The 18,280-nt window shown below is 45.7% G+C and overlaps 1 protein-coding gene across 1 annotated transcript; it reads right to left on the bottom strand.

Moving 5' to 3' along the window:
* Window positions 1–368: 368 nt before the first annotated feature.
* On the bottom strand, window positions 369–11,349 carry LOC149329387 (uncharacterized). Its single transcript, XM_089559236.1, has 4 exons — window positions 11,285–11,349; window positions 7,934–8,056; window positions 4,427–4,656; window positions 369–550 (listed from the first exon to the last, which is right to left on the bottom strand). Exons 1-4 carry the CDS (start codon window positions 11,347–11,349, stop codon window positions 369–371), a joined length of 600 nt encoding a protein of 199 aa, XP_089415362.1.
* Between the last annotated feature and the right edge of the window lie 6,931 nt (window positions 11,350–18,280).

Raw genomic sequence — 18,280 nt, 5'->3', positions numbered from 1 at the left:
CCAAAGCGACTCAGGCTGTGAGGGACGCCGTAGTGAAGGGCTCCGGTCGAAATTTCCGGAGCCCTTCACTACGGCGTCCCTCATAGCCTTAGTCGTTTTGGCACGTTAAGCCCCAACAAACCAAACGAAAAATTGACCTCCCCCCATCCACCCCCCCCCCCCGCCTTTCTCAGAGCTGTGCCACAAATAATACTAAAATTTAGTTTCGTGCTCAACCTTTCGTCGATTCTGGTTCAGTATTTGTGGTCTGTCTGGTGCCGTAAACATGTGGTACTGGGGGCTCTATGCACTTCCACCACATTCGCAATTTAGAACATTTATTTGAGTATATTTTCCGCTTATATTTTGGGCCAGGGAGCAGTTAAACGCTAGCGACGCGTTCCATGCGTCTTCAGCAGAGGGCGTCCCGTCTCTTCGCTGAGCGACAAATTTTGCACCGGAGGTGCTCCAAGCGGTCGATTCCCTGGGCTTCCGTTGTCATGAAGCAGGCGGTCGCTGATAGAACTCGCCATTCCCTTCATCGCTGCCTCCATCCCCGCTCCTTGCAATGCTGCATAGAAAGACAAGGGAACGCGAAATGTGGTTCCTTCCGCAGCTAAACGGGTTAACACCGGTTAGTTATACCTTACACTCCCAGAGTATGTGTTTAAGTGGAGCGAAGTCTGTCTTGCAGACGTTGCGCGTGCTGTTGTTATATATTTCATGTTAGATCGTATTGCGTTGCAAAACTTGGGTGTCCCGTCCTGTTTATGCAAGTTGTTCTGTTTGAGTTCATGATGAGAATAAGACTTACGCTTTCCAAACCTCTAATCGATCCAGAGAACCTGGAAGGCGAACACTACATTCCGTATGACCTGTATTGAACTGCTGCACAGAAAAGCCCTGTATGGTGGGAAGTTTGGTACTTTGATGGTTCTTGAGTAGAAGAGATGGAGAGCAATTTTTAAAGCTTGAGAATAACCGGAACCAGATGGTACGGTTAAAAAGAATATCTTCAAAGTGTTTAGAGTGAAATGGGCACAACGTTTGAGGGCTGCGCCTAAGTACCTTTTTTTTTTTTTTACAGACAAGTCACGGGCGCAAATACATGATCGTGCAGCGAAAGGATATCAACGCCAATGCGCAAAGCAAGCAATTTTTGCGAGCTGCAGCGCCGTACTCCAAAGTGGGCGCAAGTGCACCACAGTTTTTGCTCACATGCAAGAAGTAACGAAAATTGGGGCGAATATTCGACCCGGCTATTTTCCTACTGGATTCTTATTCGATTCGCTTTCGAAAAAGTTTTATCGCACCCCTTTTCTTTCAGAGTTTGTAGGGTATCGGATGCAGTAAAAAGAGGGGGAAAGACCTGTCAGGAACGTCCGAGCTGCACATCACACGTCTGAAGCAGTCCGGAGTGCAACTCGGTCCATGTGGATGCTTTATGCCCAACTGCATGAGCACTCCGTCATAAAGCGTCCACGAGACAGTGACTAGTGAATACTAGGGACAAGAGCAATGTCTAACTAAAATTTATTATAGAGATCATTCAAAATGTATAGGAACAACTAAAAAAAATAGAAACAAATATAGGGCTCACAAGACGGAACCGCAGAGCCAAAGCTTATGTTGCCACATGGCTGGGGCACAGATAGCGAATCTCTTTGCATGAAAGAGCAGCTAACTGCTCACTTAAAAACTGGCTGCTTATTCTATCTATGCGCAGTGCTTCTAGTATTCCTCGTGTGACCTCTGCAGCGTAATTGTCAATAGCAAGAGATCTCTCTTGACATCAGGAGTATAGTGGCCGCCGCCTATGAAGTCACAATCGCGACAATGAATCATGCGATTTTCACTCATATGACGCCCATTGTTGGCATGCTCGTGCCGACTATCAATTAAGCATCGTTCACTCAGGTGAACAGACAACAGTATCTAATACGACACAGCGAATGGTATGTGGATTCTGTGGAGAGTAATATATACAAAAAAATTGCAGGAGACACTTGAGCTCCGCCTTAATGGTATCATACGATAGTTTTAATGGGTTAACATCCTCATATGCGGAATTAGTCAATCTCGACTTTACATTTATAAATCCGTGAGAGTCTTTGTACCATTCCTGGCGCATTGGTGTAGCGCTTAAGCGATGGCCCTGCGATGGGAGGTGCACCTAGTGCCGGGCCTTGTGCGGCTCAGGTTGCTCTTTGCTCATTATCCGGTGGGCACCTCGTGAGGACGCCGCAACGTCATGTGACCTAGGTGTCCGTTTGCCTCCTAGGTTGCTCTCTGGGGACCATCTGCCATATCCATACCCGTGATTTTTGGCTCACAATGGTGACACCGGATTTTTTACTTAATGGTGCCTTTAACACCTTAACGGCCAGATTGGGCAATGTTTAAATGATAATCTGCGCGAGTATGCCAACACTGTACTAAGACAAATAAATGCGTGAAACCTTTGCGATTCATTGCTGCGATTGTGAATTCGATGGTGGCGGTCACGGTGCTCCTGATTACGGTACAGTTCTGCATTTATTAATAGTCGCTCTATGAAGATCAAACGAGAAATACTAGAAGCATTGCATATCTTTACAGGATGAGCAGTCAGTTTTTTTGCGCGCAGCCAATTGGTCTTTCTCAAAAGGAACATTCGCTATATGTGCCCTATCCTTGTGACAACATGTGCTTTGCTGTTCAGATTCGTTCATGTAAACTTCCTTGATTTTTTTTTATTTTTTTAAGTAATCCGGAATACTTAGTACAATCTTTCGAACAAAGTTTAGTTAGAATTAGCATTTGTCTGCCGTCTTTACTCGACCATTTATTTGTGGTCACCTTGTCAAACATGTGTGACCAACTAGCCTGAACCCAAACCTTACTGAACTGTCAGAGCCACGGCGACTAGCAAGGGGAAATAAAAAACGGTGAAATAGCTTAAGTGCAATTGTGCATGCACACATCCAACCTGTCTCGAACCAGCTGTTATCGCTAGATGTCCCGAGTGCAATCAAGAGCTCGTCCAAAGAAAGCAGCTCATGCGTCTTCGACACGTGTTTTGTCCTCTACACATCCGCCGTTACAACGTATGGAAGACGACTCTCGAAAAAATTTAATACCATTGCAAGCATAGCGTATTCGTTGAGATTTATTGGTTCACGGTGTAATTTCGGCAATGATTGTTAGGCCACTTATATATATAAGAAGGAAGAAGTTTAACAAAGGCGGTAAAAAGAGAAGAAATTTTACACATGGCGGCAATGTGACAAAATTACCCGCCGTAGTGGTCCAGTGGCTATGGAGTTCATCTGCATATGAAAAGGCTGATGTATTGAAAGCCGGCCGCGAAAGCTGCATTTCGATTAAGGCGAAACGCAAGAACTACAGTGTTCTAAACGATTTCTGTGCACAATAAATCCGAAGAGGTCGACACCAAACCAGAAGCCTTTACTACGGTGTTCCTGATAGCATGCACAGCTTCGGGACATAAAGCTCAGAATGATGTTGGGAACTGGCACTGTAAAATGCGACCAATGTGTAGGACATTGAAATCGCAGAGGGGGCAGCTATAGAATAGCGTTTAGTACCGTGAAAACATTCATTCTCAGCTACATTTAGGATCTGTGCTCCTATCTGATGAGTATCTCTAAAACGATATATTTCGCATCTTTTACAGCATCTTTCAAGGAGGTGGCAGTTACTCCAAGCCCGTTTCGGGATAGTGGCAAAAAAAATCAAAAGCATTGATTTGGACTTTTATAGGCAGTAAAAAGAACTTTTATGCACCTGTTAGCACTAGCAACGCAGCAATGATCATGCGTCGCGTTTGATTTATACAACCTTCTCTGCACTGGAAATTTAGCAGTAAACAGCCAAAAACTCTGAAAAGCAGCAACAGCTATTTTAAGATGTTTTTAAACTCCAGCTATTATATCCTTATTGTTTGAAAATAGTCGGAGACCCGCCTTAAGGTGTGGCTTTATGAAGCGTATATCATGAAATAACATATTTCATGTTCCCAGCAGAAGTGAAACCTGAAATATTCCAAGCAGTTCAAGTAATAGGCCCAATATTAGAAAAAAAAATGGCAGTGGTTTAGCTCCAGTTAAACCTGGAGGATTGCGAAAGCAAAGAGGAGAGGGAGAGAGGCGATGGAGAACGCGCGGCGGCGGCACCTCTGAGTCACCCACGCAGGGACGGCGGCTGCACGTCAGCTGTGCGCCGTGTGACGTCACTGCTCCTCGCGCATGCGCAGTATGGCCTTTCCTCGGCTCCGCGAAATTGCTCGGCGACTCGCGTAGTGTTGCTTTCGCAACAATAGTGGTTTCATTGTGGTCATTGATAGGATCGGCATTGGCCAATACATTTCCAATATTGGGCCAGTTACCTGGGCTGTTTAAGAAGTGTTCATCTGCAAAACTGCTTAGTGCGAGGCGGGCACACGCACCATTAGTTATGCCTATCCAGGGCCAGGGTGTGTGCTGGGTGCTGCTAGTAGCAGTCATCTCCTGGGCCCTGCGAGGAGCGCCGTGCTTGGCCCTGTGGAAGCCACTGGTCAGAAGCAGCGTCACGACCAGCACGGTGAAGACGACCACCGTGGCGGCCAAGCAGGTTCCTCCCGTGAGGCGGCGCTCCCAGCGGCTCCACCGCGACCGGCCTTGGAACACAGGCTCAGGTCTGTAACGTAATTAGTATGTCAGTATACAGGGTGCTTCACCTAAGACTTTCCGCCATTTTAAAAATGGGCTCTTTGAATTAGAAGAGCGCTTTTATCGGCATAGCGTTGCCCGCGGTGTAGTAAATCAGAATGCAGCTTAGACGTGCTAACTAGCAGGCTGGTTAGCTAAATCGAATAGTTAGCTTTTGAGCTATTGCTTTTAGGCTCTTTAATTATTGAGAGGCGTGTAGTGCACCGTTAGTAACATCCGTATCAGTTTTTAGAATTTTGAAAACGCCGGTTACCCTCGGCGCTATGGTCCAACAAATTTTGGCTGTTTCGACGGGTTACACGCACCAGTGAGGTTCTTTGCCTGCAAGCTTCTCGAAAGCGCATGTAATTTCGAACGATGAAGCCAAAATTTCTTCAACCACAGCGTCGAAAGTAACTCCATTTGCGAAATTCTATAAAGTGATATGAATATTAGTTACGGTGGGCAACACCCCTCTAAATAATTAATGAGCCTAACACTAATAGTTTAAAAGTTATCTATTCAAAATTGTTTAACTAGCCTTCTATTAGCTCATCTAAGGTGTATTCTGATGTACTACTCCGCTGACAATGAGAGGTCGAAAAATGCGCTCTTTTAACTCAAACTAAACATTTTTGAAAATCGGTTAAAATCTAGGTAAAACACCCTGCACGTCGCCATGGAGAGGCTCTATTGGTAACCTTGGAAATGCTATGCTCTCGAATGCTAATGAAAAAAAAATTGTCGTAATTCTCAAGAGGTATGTGAAACTGACAGTAAAGAAACATGGTACACTGCTTCGGTTCAAAATGAAGCTAGTTTATTTTGCGTTCACGCATATATTTTTTTTATTATTCCGAAATAAAGTTCCCGAAAGGCTAAAGTTCTGAAACCATAAATGGCCTATTTTCGGAGAAAAACAGTCGTTCTTGATATTCGAGTAGTAATACATTGTCATACTAGTAATAAATTATCTAAAAGTCAAAGCAAAAATAACTACCGATGGTATAGTACCGGTTATTTTCGGAAGTCACCAGGCACCGTAGGCATCTGTCCAACAAAAAATCTAATGGCGACGTTCTTAAACATTGGAGCCGAACTCAGCAGCTCATTTGACAGCCGCATACATAACACTACGCCAACCTTGGTATATGAAACAAGAGGTCCGACATTTTAAAGCCATGATGTATGAGGAATATCACTTACGGACCCGGAGGTTCAACTTCGAGTCACAGAGCGAGTCGAAGAGGTCGCCGAACGACATCGTCTGTCGGCCACCTGGCGTCCGGCCTAGAAGAGGAGCCCACCGCGGGGAAGGGAACATCACCCCCATCCGCGCCTAAGACCTCTTCTTTAACAAAGTTTACCTCCTCCTCCTCACTACGGACAATAAAATTAGGCGGGAGAAGTTAATAAATGAATTAAGGAGCAGATGGAGCAGGCAATTTTGGTCCCAAGACCATTGCATCCGCTTAAAGCGAAGTCAGTGCGCGTTGAAGATCCCCAGGTGGTCGAAATTATTCCGGAGACCTCCACTACACCACTGCGATTTTTTTTCCTCTGTGGGGACGCACTCGTCCTCTGCGGTTTCGCTTTCCCGCAATGCACCTCAACTGTGGTTAGCTTCCCCGCAATGCACTCTTCTCAGTTGTGTTATTTTAAAGGGAAACTGCATAGGTTTTAGAAATCAACTAGTTTAAGAGGGTCGAATGTGTGAAACCTGCAGGTAAAGCATCCGAAGTCTTTTTGGGCTAGCACTTGAAATAGCGCAGTAATCGCCGATTAAAGTCCGGACGCCCTTCAAGCTTCTCCGTCGCGCACAACGCCAAGTGAAGGGCGAATGACGACGTCATCCAAGGTATCGGTACATTTCCAACGCACAAACGCCTGCCTGGAAGGAAAAAACCAATGCCACCGAAGGCTAACCCTGCCTAGAGTTGTTTGGCAGCGTCTAATGAGTCAGGGCAGGGTGTGGCTGACGACAGCGGTAATTTGAAATCATACCTTCCGTGACGTCACGCTGAGTTTCCCTGCACTTCTTCGGTGCCTTGAGGAGAAGCGCAAGATTCGATCGTCGATTACATCACTATTTTAAATGTCAGTGCAAAAACACTTGGCATGCTTTACCTACCGCCTATATAGATTTGAATACTTGAATATCGCGATACGATAAAAAAAAGTGCTGCAGTTGCTCTTTAACTAACAGGGGAGGGCGCTCGCATCGCAGCGACACTAGCGCCACGGATGGCGTTTGCTGCGCACGCGCGGGGAAGAGACGGTCCTCTTTTGCTCGGCGCCGGGAAAGCACACGGACGTGTCGCGCGCGGCTCCGCTCTTCGTCAACGGGCACCTCCTGGTCGGAACATGCTCCCGCCAGTCCATCCCGTACGGCCTTGGAGTTCTCCCTTGCCAACATTCGCTCGTAACCGTGCTGGTGAGTCGGACGTCCTCGATTCCTCGTGTATTTTGTTGCTAGCTGGCGTTATTGTTATTATAGCAATAAATGCCTTGTTTGTGTCAGCCAGTGTGTCGTTCCTTTGTTCCCGCAGAGCAAGGCCCGCCGTGGTCGGCGTGCGCTCGGTAGCGCTCGGGACCACGGGGTGGGGTCCGCGCTGTTTTGAATTCTGTCAGCCGCGGTTAAACGGGGAGAACAGATTTATCTCCCCAAATAAGCCCCATACCTCAAAACCAATTTAACAATTTACCAATTTTTTAAAGCGAACCAGAGAGAGCTTGAATTTTAAAAGTTTATCAGATTTGTCATCCCACCTTCCTCTTTTCTTACGGCGTTGGTCAGGTGTCCACCGAGATAAGTGAGACCCATACTGCGCCATTTTCTTTCCTCAAAACCACTTTACCAATTTTTTAAAGCGAACAGGATAGAGCTTGAATTTTGAAGGTTTTTCAGATGATTAGCCTTTCCACCCTCCTCTCTTCTCTTACAGCGTGGTTCAGGTGTCCACTGAGATAAGTTAGATACTGCGCCATTTCTTTTTCTCAAAAACCAATTTACCAATTTTTTAAAGCGAACCAGATAGAGCTTGAATTTTGAAGGTTTTTCACATCACTTGTCATCGCACCTTCCTCTCTTAGGCGAGGTTCAGTTGTCCACCGATATAAGTGAGACATATATTGCTCCATTTCCTTTCCTCAAAAACCAATTTATCAATTTACCGATTTTTTAAAGCGTACCGGATAGAGCTTGAATTTTGATGGTTTTTAAGAAGATTTGCCATCTTAAAAATGGAATCAGCTCCTCTACTTACGCTTGCTCGATGTCTATCGGTGCGGTAGCTGCGTCCCGTAGAGATAGCGCATTCCGGACCTGACGCGCCGCCTCCAGCGAGCGGGAGCCGAGCCTCCGTGCACGGCCAAGGAATGTCCGCTTACTGCAAGGTCCATCGAATATTCTTTCAGCAGAACAGCTTGCGTTCGATGGAACCTCGTATATGAAGGAAGCCGAAAGTCATAGAAATAATGGAAAGCATGGGCGAGTATTTCGATATTTTGTAGCGAAACCTTCACTACTTTAGTTGAGACGCATTTCGCCGTGAGCCTCCGAATGACCTTGAAACGACCTCAAGATAAGTGTTACTATGCGCATGTACCATCGGGGACAAAAGTGGTATACTCCACGCGGCTGGAGCCGGAGCAACTGAAAACTGCGTTGCAACGCCATCTACAGGCTGCATCTAGGACCGAGACAGCTAATTCGTGACCTTTGTTATCAGCAGGTATTTCTCTTGGCTCGTTTCAATGTTTCGTGCTTTAGATCGGCAAAATGCCGCAGTTTTCCGTTGCTCCGGCTCCCGCCGCGTGGAGTATACCACTTTTGTCCCCGAGAGCACCTAACGAGCCTCCGAATGTCCTTGAAACGACCTTGAAATAAGTGTTACTATGTGAACATATACCTAACCAGGCGCGATCCACGTAGTGCACCACCTTTGACCTTGAACTTTGACCTTGGACTCTGATCTTGGGGTTTTAACCTTGAATTTTGACTTGCAAGTTGTAAGAAAGCCACGTGGTGATCACGTTGTGTCACGTCATTCAATTCACAGTTGCGACGTCAGGTATGGGGTATATAAAGCAGAGCTGTGCGCTTGACTAAGACGCTATAGAGAAAGGAGAGAGCACAGAGGACCGCACGTACAGTGAACGACATCTTCGAACACTGCAGCAAGCCGCTTCTGACCATTCGGCAGACAGTTCTTGCTTCTGTAGCTTTCGCTACGTGAAACTCTATTCGGCAGATTTGAACGGGGGGCATTTATCAATAGAAAGTTATTATATTAAAATTAGTGCCTGAAAACCAATTGATCATAAAGTAGAACAAAAACAATTACATGCCACTGGTGGGGTACGAACGCATGACCTCCGTATCTCGCATGCGGTGCTCTACCAACTGAGTTACGTCGGAGGCTGTGTAATCTTCTCCCTTGGGGGGTATCTATGCTGTGTGCAACCTAGCCTTGAGAGTGTTCACCAGCGCCAACCCTGTCCATAGCGGCAGATTTAGTAAGTCCTGTGTAAACGCCGGCGTCACGTGGAATGAGATCGAACGGCGAGGGCAAGGGAGATGTATGTTTTGGAGAATATGTAATCTCTTGCGTGACCGAACTTACAAACATGTGTGTTAGCGAGCGCCGTATTGTGTCCGTACTAATTCAACGTAATCTGTAAGCGCTGTTTTGTCCGAAAGAGAACCACTTTCTGCAGCTGACATTGATTTGCAGCAGCGAACGAAAAGGTCGGAGCCATCATTTGATCGGCGTTTTTTGATATAGAAGGTGTAGCCCGGGTACGGTTTTTGGCTGATAAAGGCAAAAGAACCACGAGAAGACATCTATGGTAAAGTTCCCTAAAACGCTAACGCAATAAATTTTAGAGCGAAGAACGGTGATCAGTCTTCTTTGGAAGAAATTTGTGAATGGTGCTGCACGACCCGGCCAAGGTGTGAGTCTCTTTTTTCCTGATTTTCCCGCAAGCCATATGTTCATATGGCTCCCCTAGGACACATTGTGGTTGCAGAGATGCGCGAAAAGATTTTTCCTTTATTATGTGCCCCAGAAGCCATGTTTCCTAGTTTACTGCGTGTGCTTGCGGAGTTGAAGTCGGCCCGAGAACGGCGTGTTAGAAGACCCAGTGGCGACCAAACCCAAATTCATCCACTCCGTGTTGACTACGGTAGAGCCTCGCACGTGGAAGAATGCCACGAGGGACAGTCCATATCAATAGACAATCCATGAAGGAGGACTGTGCATTGAGCTCGATTTCTTTCAGCTGTATTTATACGCGTGTAGAATACGCACTGCTCCAATAGGAACTTATAGACAATATTGATAGGAAAGGCAATTATTAGGAATATAAACGCTTTCTTTCACGTATTTACTGAGTGTTTGAATGAGAGCAGTGCTGGTATTTCAGAACTATTCCACGATACAGCCCATACATAAATCATAAAAGTTTTTCGCCACTTAAATCCTCTTACTGTAAATGTGATTTGAGTGGTAAGTCACCATTATCATCGGCCTGACTATGCCCAATGCAGGGCAAAGGCCTCTCACATGTCTCTCCTATTAAGCCTGTCCTTTGCCAGCTGCGGCCACTGTATCCCCGCAAACCTCTTAATCTCATCTGCCCACCTGACTTTCTGGCGTGCCCTGCTACGCTTGCCTCCTCTTGGAATCCACACCGTTACCCTCAAGGACTTATTTGGCGTTCGGAGTGCCGTGATCACGAATGGTACAGTAAGCATTTTAAAAGTGATGGCCGAAGTTTGAGCACATCAAAGCGCCTTTACTGAGTCTGCGGTCAAGTTTCAGACATCGCGTACAGTGAGGCCATGAAGGCTGCTGTTAGTATATTTCTTCGTGTATTTTATAAACACTGAAAGAAAGACTAATGGATTAAAAGTTTTCGTTTTCTGTACAGGCAGATCTGGCACATAAAGGCTAGTTCGTGTGCTTGCACTTCCACAGTCCCAAATAGGCTCCAGGAACTCCGTAACCAATAACACCAAGTTCTTATTAAATTCTTTTGCAACATTTTAAACTTCACTCGAATTCTGAATGTTCTTGGGGCAGCCTGAATTGGGAGTTTGGAAGGTAGCACCGTTCAGTTTCTATAATTATATCGACACGACACTACTCCTTGAGCTTCTCTACACGGGTGCAGAGGCGGACGATTCTTCACCAAATACTGCATGCCTCGCTAAAAGTTGCATTTTTAACGGGCTCCCGAACATGCTGAAGGGAGAAGGAAGCTACGAATAAGTGCACTTCGGTGGAAGTCTTAGAATCTAGTCAAGAAATGAATGCTGTGCGCTCAATTCCCCAGGAGCGACCTGCGAACTGCCACTCTAGACGCCGGGCAGTACCTCCACGCAACCACCAAACTTGGCTCTGTAGATATGACTTCGTGATCCAGACAGCAATGTGGGTACTCGTATGTAACTGCGCACACCGGTGATACTGGTCGCCTGTCCATGAATTCTCAACCAGATGCCTCCCTGAAGAGGACGACAACAGACGTGTCTAAAGCAAGATCAACCCGATGCTTGGTTTTGCGATACTGAAACCGAACAGCCTTAAGGAAGTGGTGCAAGTGCGACTTACGCGGCCTTCGACGGACCCGGGGAGGCCACACTCGAACTGCCGCTACTGGAGAGGGCGGCCTCCATGGCCGCTACGTAGCACACCCCCCGTTGCTCCCTGGCCGACCACTCCTTCTTCTACTTCTTTACCTCAGTAAACATTGCACGTACCCACGCGGGGGGATGGGCCAAGGTACGGTATTGAATGCCAAGGAAGTATATGTTGGGGGAAAAAAAAGAAAAAGGTGTGAGGCAGAGAAGTAGAATAGTAGAATGACTGAAGCTAGAAAATGTGTATATATGAATTGTTAAGAATTTTAAATAAATTAAACAAACTTGAAGTACCAGGAATGGAACAAATTCCCTTTTTGGGCATGCGGCAGAAGTTCAGATACAGTTAACAAGGTAAGCGACCAGTTGCAATAATGCAATCGTGAAGGTACCCGCAAGCAGGGCTTAACGAGAAACCCTCGGCACTCGCTCCGAACGAGACAAGAACTGGTAGAGGCACAGGGAGCCCTAACCTCGAAAAGGGGACCTTCATATATTGCTTTCTCTGAAACGGGAACAGCCGGCAGGAGAGGAGAAATTATTATTATTGCTATTAAGCTCGTACAATGGCGCATGCCCACACAGGGGATCGGCCAAGTATTGGGGTGCACAGAGAGTTTTTAGAGAAATTGTTCCATTGTTTCAACTTCTCCGCCTCTGCTGCTTCTACTTCCACTTCTTTTGGCCCACGCAAAGGTACCTGACAAAATAAGCAAGCTGGCAAAATAAGTACCGATCTGCCTGACTACTTCTGTATTATTTCCCGTTGTCGTGCTTTCTTGAGCTTCATGGGGCTCCTTTGCCGGAAGTCTAGGCTTCGTGTCTTTGAACCAGTTGAGCTACGCAGAGAAATACCCATTCTAGACACCATGAACCGTCCGGTTGAAATTGGTCTTGTGGCTTAATTACAGAATTGCCCTTTTAGATTGGGTGAACGAAGCCGTTTGTGGTTACGGAACGTTAATAGGACGGAAAGTACGGCGGTATCATTTACATTATTCTTCATATCCATCATAATAAGGGAGTAATTACTCATTGGCATCCACCCGAGCGCAGCCATACGGCTACAGAGGAAAGCTATACAGCTTTCTCAGAAACTTCGTAGTTAAAGAAAAATTCGTCCTGGTCCGGGGGTTCGAACCCAGGACAACCGCTTCACCGGAGCAGTCGCTCTACCAATTGAGCTAACCAGGACGGCAAGCTTATGGTAGGGCGAGAGCGAATTGATCAATAACTCGATTCATATCCATCATGAACTATTTATCTGAGATCATGTTCTCGTGCTTCTTTGGTTTCTAGACAAGCTGCTTAAACTCGCAATGTTTGCTTGTTTGTTCGTTTGTTTCTTTGTTTGTTTGTTTTTTTACAACAAGAGCTGTCAATAGCAGCCTCTCCGTGTTGGTCCCTCATAGAAGCCAGTACGAGGTTTCAGTAAGCTACAGCCTAAGGCGTAATTAGAAGGAAACGAAGAAAGAATAAAAACAAGAACAAGGAAGCAAAAAAAAAGCGGTCGCAGCTCTCACTGAATAACGTTTCAAGGCTCTTGGCTCATCGTAACCCAATTTTTGTATTTTTTGAGTGCGAAGAGGACTTTATGTGGCATCGGTTTTGGTAAAGTATCCGTGATGAGCAGATCCAAATGCAGTTCAATGTTTTTTTCTTATACACAGAGTCTTGAATAAAGTTTAATATAGAGCAATGAATATTTGGGACATTCTCTTTGCGCATTTGATTCTGTTCTATCATTATTCGATTCGTGTTGCATTCTGTTTTTAGCAAAACAAATCATGTTCTATTCGGCCGTAAAGGTAAGCTATTCGTGTAGGTAAGCTATTCACACACACACCTATACTTGTGGCCTCTTTGTGTGAACTTAATCATTGTGAGGGACACGTAATTTCGTTCTCGCAAGGGGTAGTTTATTGCAAAAATTTATTTCCGGGAAATGCTAGTACAGCTCTTTGAATTGGTCAAAAGCACAGCGCTAAAGTTTTTGTAATCTTAGACGTATTCTTGTAGTCTTAGACGTTCTCATAAAGTGATTATTTGCCCTTTAGTTGCACCAAGATTAGCCCATAGATGATCATCCTTCATGGCTAAGGCATCTACATCGGTATGGCAGGAAATGCTGTATACGGCTGAGACCCCGAAGCTCAGCACGAGCTGACCGAAAAAGCATGAGCGGCAGCAAAATCCAACAGACAGTCAAAATGAGGGCACCAGCCATGAATTTTAGATGCAATTAAAATGTTTTCATCACCGTCGGCATCCGCCTTTTTAAAAGGATGGCCACCTGACATTCGCCGACGCGCGATCTTGCGTTCTGCGCATGCGCAACGGTGCAGTGCAGCAATTTCCAGTTTGGACTTCCGGCTGATGTGAAATGTCTTAAACTGCAAATTTTCATTCAAAATATTAAATGCAACCTAGAAGGTAACGCGCATCCGCAAAGGATTAATTGGTTTGCTCGTATATAATTCTAAGGGCAGAAAAAAAAAAGACAGGGGAAAAATATACTTCGAGAGACGGCCTTAAGCGGCGTTTTAGGCTTAAATGAACTTAAGAATGCTACCTAAAAGGAAATTCATCCACAAGTGCAGATGATAATTGATTTCTGGGTTGTGAACACTTGGTCAAAAAAAAATAAAAGTATGAGCGAAATTCAGGTTCGAGCCACTGTCGTACGGGCTCGAAAACACAGTACTAATCCAATCAGCAACGCGAATGATACTTTTGTTACTGTTGCTTACACGTGCTTCAAAATATTGCCGTATATTCGCGCATGCGCAGAAGAGCAGATCGGGCATTAGCGATTGTCGAATAGGACGACCACCTAATGATTATCGCTATCATCATCGGGTACTGTGCCTATTAAAGCACGGAATAATCCGCAAATGACTCAAGAGAACGATGAAGAAGAAAGTCTGCCTTCACCAAGGTATCTCACCTTCAGTCGAGATTGCATTTGATAACATTTTCCCATCGAATGCCAAGCTCCAGCCCTTTCCTCTCCTTCTCGGTTTGTTACAGGACCACCTAAGATCCTTTCCTTTTCATATTCTCATTGCTACCGATGCCTCGCAGGATCGTGAAAAGGCAGGTGTGGGCATTTTTTCTCCTGCATTGGGATGGTCCTTTTCTCTCCGTCTCCCTGTCTTCACTCCAATTTATCTGGCCGAATTATTAGCTGTCATTCTAGCTTTACGTAAATTAGATCCTGCCGTTTCCAAAGTCATGGTTATGACGGACTCTCTATCTATTTGCTTTTCTTTATCATCTCCCTCTGAGTCTCGGGCATTACGCCTCTTTAAGCAGCTGATCCCGCTTCATCTAAAGTCGGTGAGGTTGCTTTGGGTACCGGGTCACGTGGGCATTCAGTTAAATGAGGTTGCTGATTCATTAGCAAGGGCCTCTCTCTGTGGCCCAATAATTGCGGTCCTGCCAACCTGCGCATATACAGCTGCGGTGAGGTTTCGCAGTTACACAATATTTCAGGAATTTTCAGCCTCGGCGCTTACTTCATCCCCCGAATACAAGCATCTTCTGCACCCTTGGAGCAGCAAAGACTGGAGTTCGCGCAGACTGGAGGTCTCTTTCACGCGTTTGCGATGCCGAGTTCCTCTGCTAAATTTCTACCTTCACAGATCTGGTCTGGCGGTTTCTCCACTGTGCCCATTTTGTTCCGAGCCTGAGACAGTGGATCACTTCCTGCTGTTCTGCCGCCGATTCTCTTCTTTGAGGAGGCGCCTATTAGAAATTCCGTTTCATCAGCTGGGTCTGCCTGTGTCCACTGAGGTTGTTCTTTCCTTTGGCGCTACTTCGCTTGGACGAAGCAACAGGAGTGCGCGCTGTGCGGTTCAAAAATTTCTTTTAGAAACACAGCGACTCCCATGCTAATTTTTTTTTTACTTTTTTTTTATTTATTTATTTATTTATTTATTTTTTTCCCCTTTTCATTTTTCTGATTATCAAACTTTTAATTTATTATTATTCTTTTTTATTTTTTCTGCCTCTCTTTCAGTCTATACAAAATTGAACCATTCCAGATGTATTCAAATCTGCACATTATGCCGTCCTCCCATCTTCGATCTCCCAGCTAACAGGACCCCTTTCGTTGCGTCGTCCAATCTGTCAGCCTATACCCTATTAATTCTCCTTTTCCTCTAAAGCTCCTAATCATTCCAACAGTTCACCGCCTGTGTCTTGGCCACTCCCCCGTAGTGGGTATGTGCCATTCTACTCGAGGCCAACCAACCAACCAACCAATATACAGCTACCCTGATTCAATCAGACGGCGTAAGTTCCTCGAGCATTCATTTTTCAGAACGCACTCTTCTGAATCTGCTTTAACTGTTGCACTATAGTTCTCCAAGACGCAGCGACGACGGTTTTCCTTTATTACGCGTAAATATTCCTTGGTATTCTTTCGTCAACTCCTGATGATTCAATTCAAGAGGGCTGAATAAACGTACTTAATAATAGTTTGTTTCAGGCAAGAATTGAACCGTATATACCGATCTTCGAACGGTAAAATTGCTTTTCACAAGGCCAAATTCTCATTATATGTATTAATACGCTGGTCATGATGTGTATTTAAGGGGAGACAGCTTCTCCTCCAATGAAATCGGTGCTTTTCAATGAATGTGCGTGTCCCTTTGTGTTAGTCGAAAAATCTCTTGGTGTCCGTCTGCTCTACAAAGCATTAAGAAGTGCCTTATTTGTTAAGTTACATATTATGTATGCTTTAAATAAAATATCGCCTGAGCCGTAGTCACATCATGATCACTTTTCAAAGCCTTTAAGAGAGCGCTGCAAAGGTCTGCCACATTTACAATCGCTAAATTAAGAGACCAGCACTTCATAAGAGCATACACGTTCGTTCTATTAGCTTGGAGATAGAAGATGTTCAAATTCTCACTGCAGCAGTTGCATGAAGATTATTCATAACTTTGTTACGTATATACACCCGGCAGCACGCTTAACGCGAACGCTCGAGCGCGTGTCTTACACTGATGCAAGTACCTATGAGCATCGGCCGCTGGGACTGAGACATTGTTAGGGTGTAATCAGGGCGCCAGCTATCGCCAATCGCCGCAATCACACCGTGCAGCATGGTCTATAGGACCGAGCGCCAAGCGATCAGCGGCTCTGACGTTAGTGCAGGACGCTCACTCGAACGTTCGTGTTAAGCGTGCTGTCGGTGGTACTTCGTGAAACCTTGATGGCTAAGACCCTTTTTGTGTTTTCAAATAAATCCGGCAGGTGATGACGACAGCCGCTCTCCAAAACGCTTCCAGTGGAAGAACGTATGGAAGCTTAGAAGCGGTGCTCGAATTCGTGCTGTAGAGATGCATCTAGTGTGTGCCTCCTCTGGTTCTGTTCGTCATTACCTTTTTAAGACCTTCAGTGGGCCAGGTATTCAAGCTCAAAGGTAGTGCCGAGGCCGCAAACAGACCTGGAATATCCCATTTTGTTCGGCTATCCCTCAAAATTACCCCAGTGCGCTTTTTATATGCCGGCATACCAACATATACTACCTGTTTCCTATATCAAGCTAATATCAGTACCGTAAATATAGGTCATGCGGAAAGGCAAGGCTCAGCAACTAACTTACGATACACAACTGAACCACGTCACCATGAAGAAGAACTCTAGTTTGGGCTAGTTGGTTCATGATTCAACAGAAAAACGGCGCAAAAGACGTGGGCAAAAGAGACAAACACAATCGCATGAAATGAATGAATGGGATGCATGGTGGCAGGACGCTGACAAAAACAGTCACGTAGCGGAGGCCTCCTAATTAAAGTCGACCCCCTGAAGTTCGTTATCGTCCTCTGATAACACACGACACAAGTACATTTTTGCCTTTCTTCTCGTGCGAAGTATCACGACCACTCCGAAAATTCTACCGCTCTACCTCGTGCTCATAACTGAATCCCGTAGTCATTCATTCATAGCTGTGCGTTAAAATGATTTACATGCTAATTTATTTGCTTTTGAGATACGGACGAGGTACTTGAACTCACCTAGAAACTCCGAATAACCGAACCCAACCAGCAGAGCTAATCAGCCCAATATTGGAAACGTATTGGCAAAGACCGGTTCAACAAAGGCCCAGAGTGAAAACATCCATTTGCAATACTGGGCGGATTAACTGGGCTACTTGGGAAGCAGTGAGGACGCAAGTAACGTCGTCCTTCAGATACGACCTCTAGTTTTGAGGTCGCCATAAGTGCTTTAATTGTGTGCCACAATTAATGGACTTCACTGTCTTGTGACGTTTGGCCACAACTTCAAAGTAAGAGAAAGCCGGAATGACATGCAGCCGATGCAAGGAGAGGCACTTCAGGACCGAAGCGCCTCCATCCTCATTCTTGCCGCTGTGGTTTGGATTGCCGGCGCCATTGTGGGTGGTCTCCTGGGCGTTGCATCCGTACTGGTCTGGGAACCCGACTCCCCGCGGTCCGGCTACCCGCCTCTGACGACGACAACGCCACCACCATAAATTGCTGCTTCAGCCATCGACTCTTTGTTCTCGTCGCAAGAGCCGGAGGAACAAACCAATCGCATCGCCTGCTTCTTCCGCCAGTGTCCCAGGGCACCACGGAGAAGGCAGGTACGACAAGACGTGTTGCTTAAGGGCACTGACTGTTGGGTTTGTTTGTGTTGCATTCCGCCAGAAACGAAAGAGCGCACACAAACAAGGACGAGGCGAGAGCGAGAAAGACATCATAAGCAGTCACTTCCAGCTGTTAATTTACTACGACCGAGTCATTATATGCATGCGTTTTGCTTAATGATGCCAGCCATTGAACTTCCGACTTTAAGTACGTATGTAGGTTGTAATGTGAGGTCTCAGAAGAGAGACCTAGCCTGTATCACTAAATTATCGCGGCACCGACGCTAGGTAGCCAGTTTTCGAAGCGTGATTACTTTACAAGGGTACATGGGTGGTCGATAATCAGTG

This window comes from Amblyomma mixtum, chromosome 9, assembly GCF_055824585.1.
Source record: "Amblyomma mixtum isolate Tamu chromosome 9, ASM5582458v1, whole genome shotgun sequence".
Lineage (NCBI taxonomy): Eukaryota > Metazoa > Arthropoda > Arachnida > Ixodida > Ixodidae > Amblyomma > Amblyomma mixtum.
The sequence above is the reverse complement of the archived record's forward strand: the minus strand, read 5'-3'. Positions and strand labels throughout refer to the sequence as shown.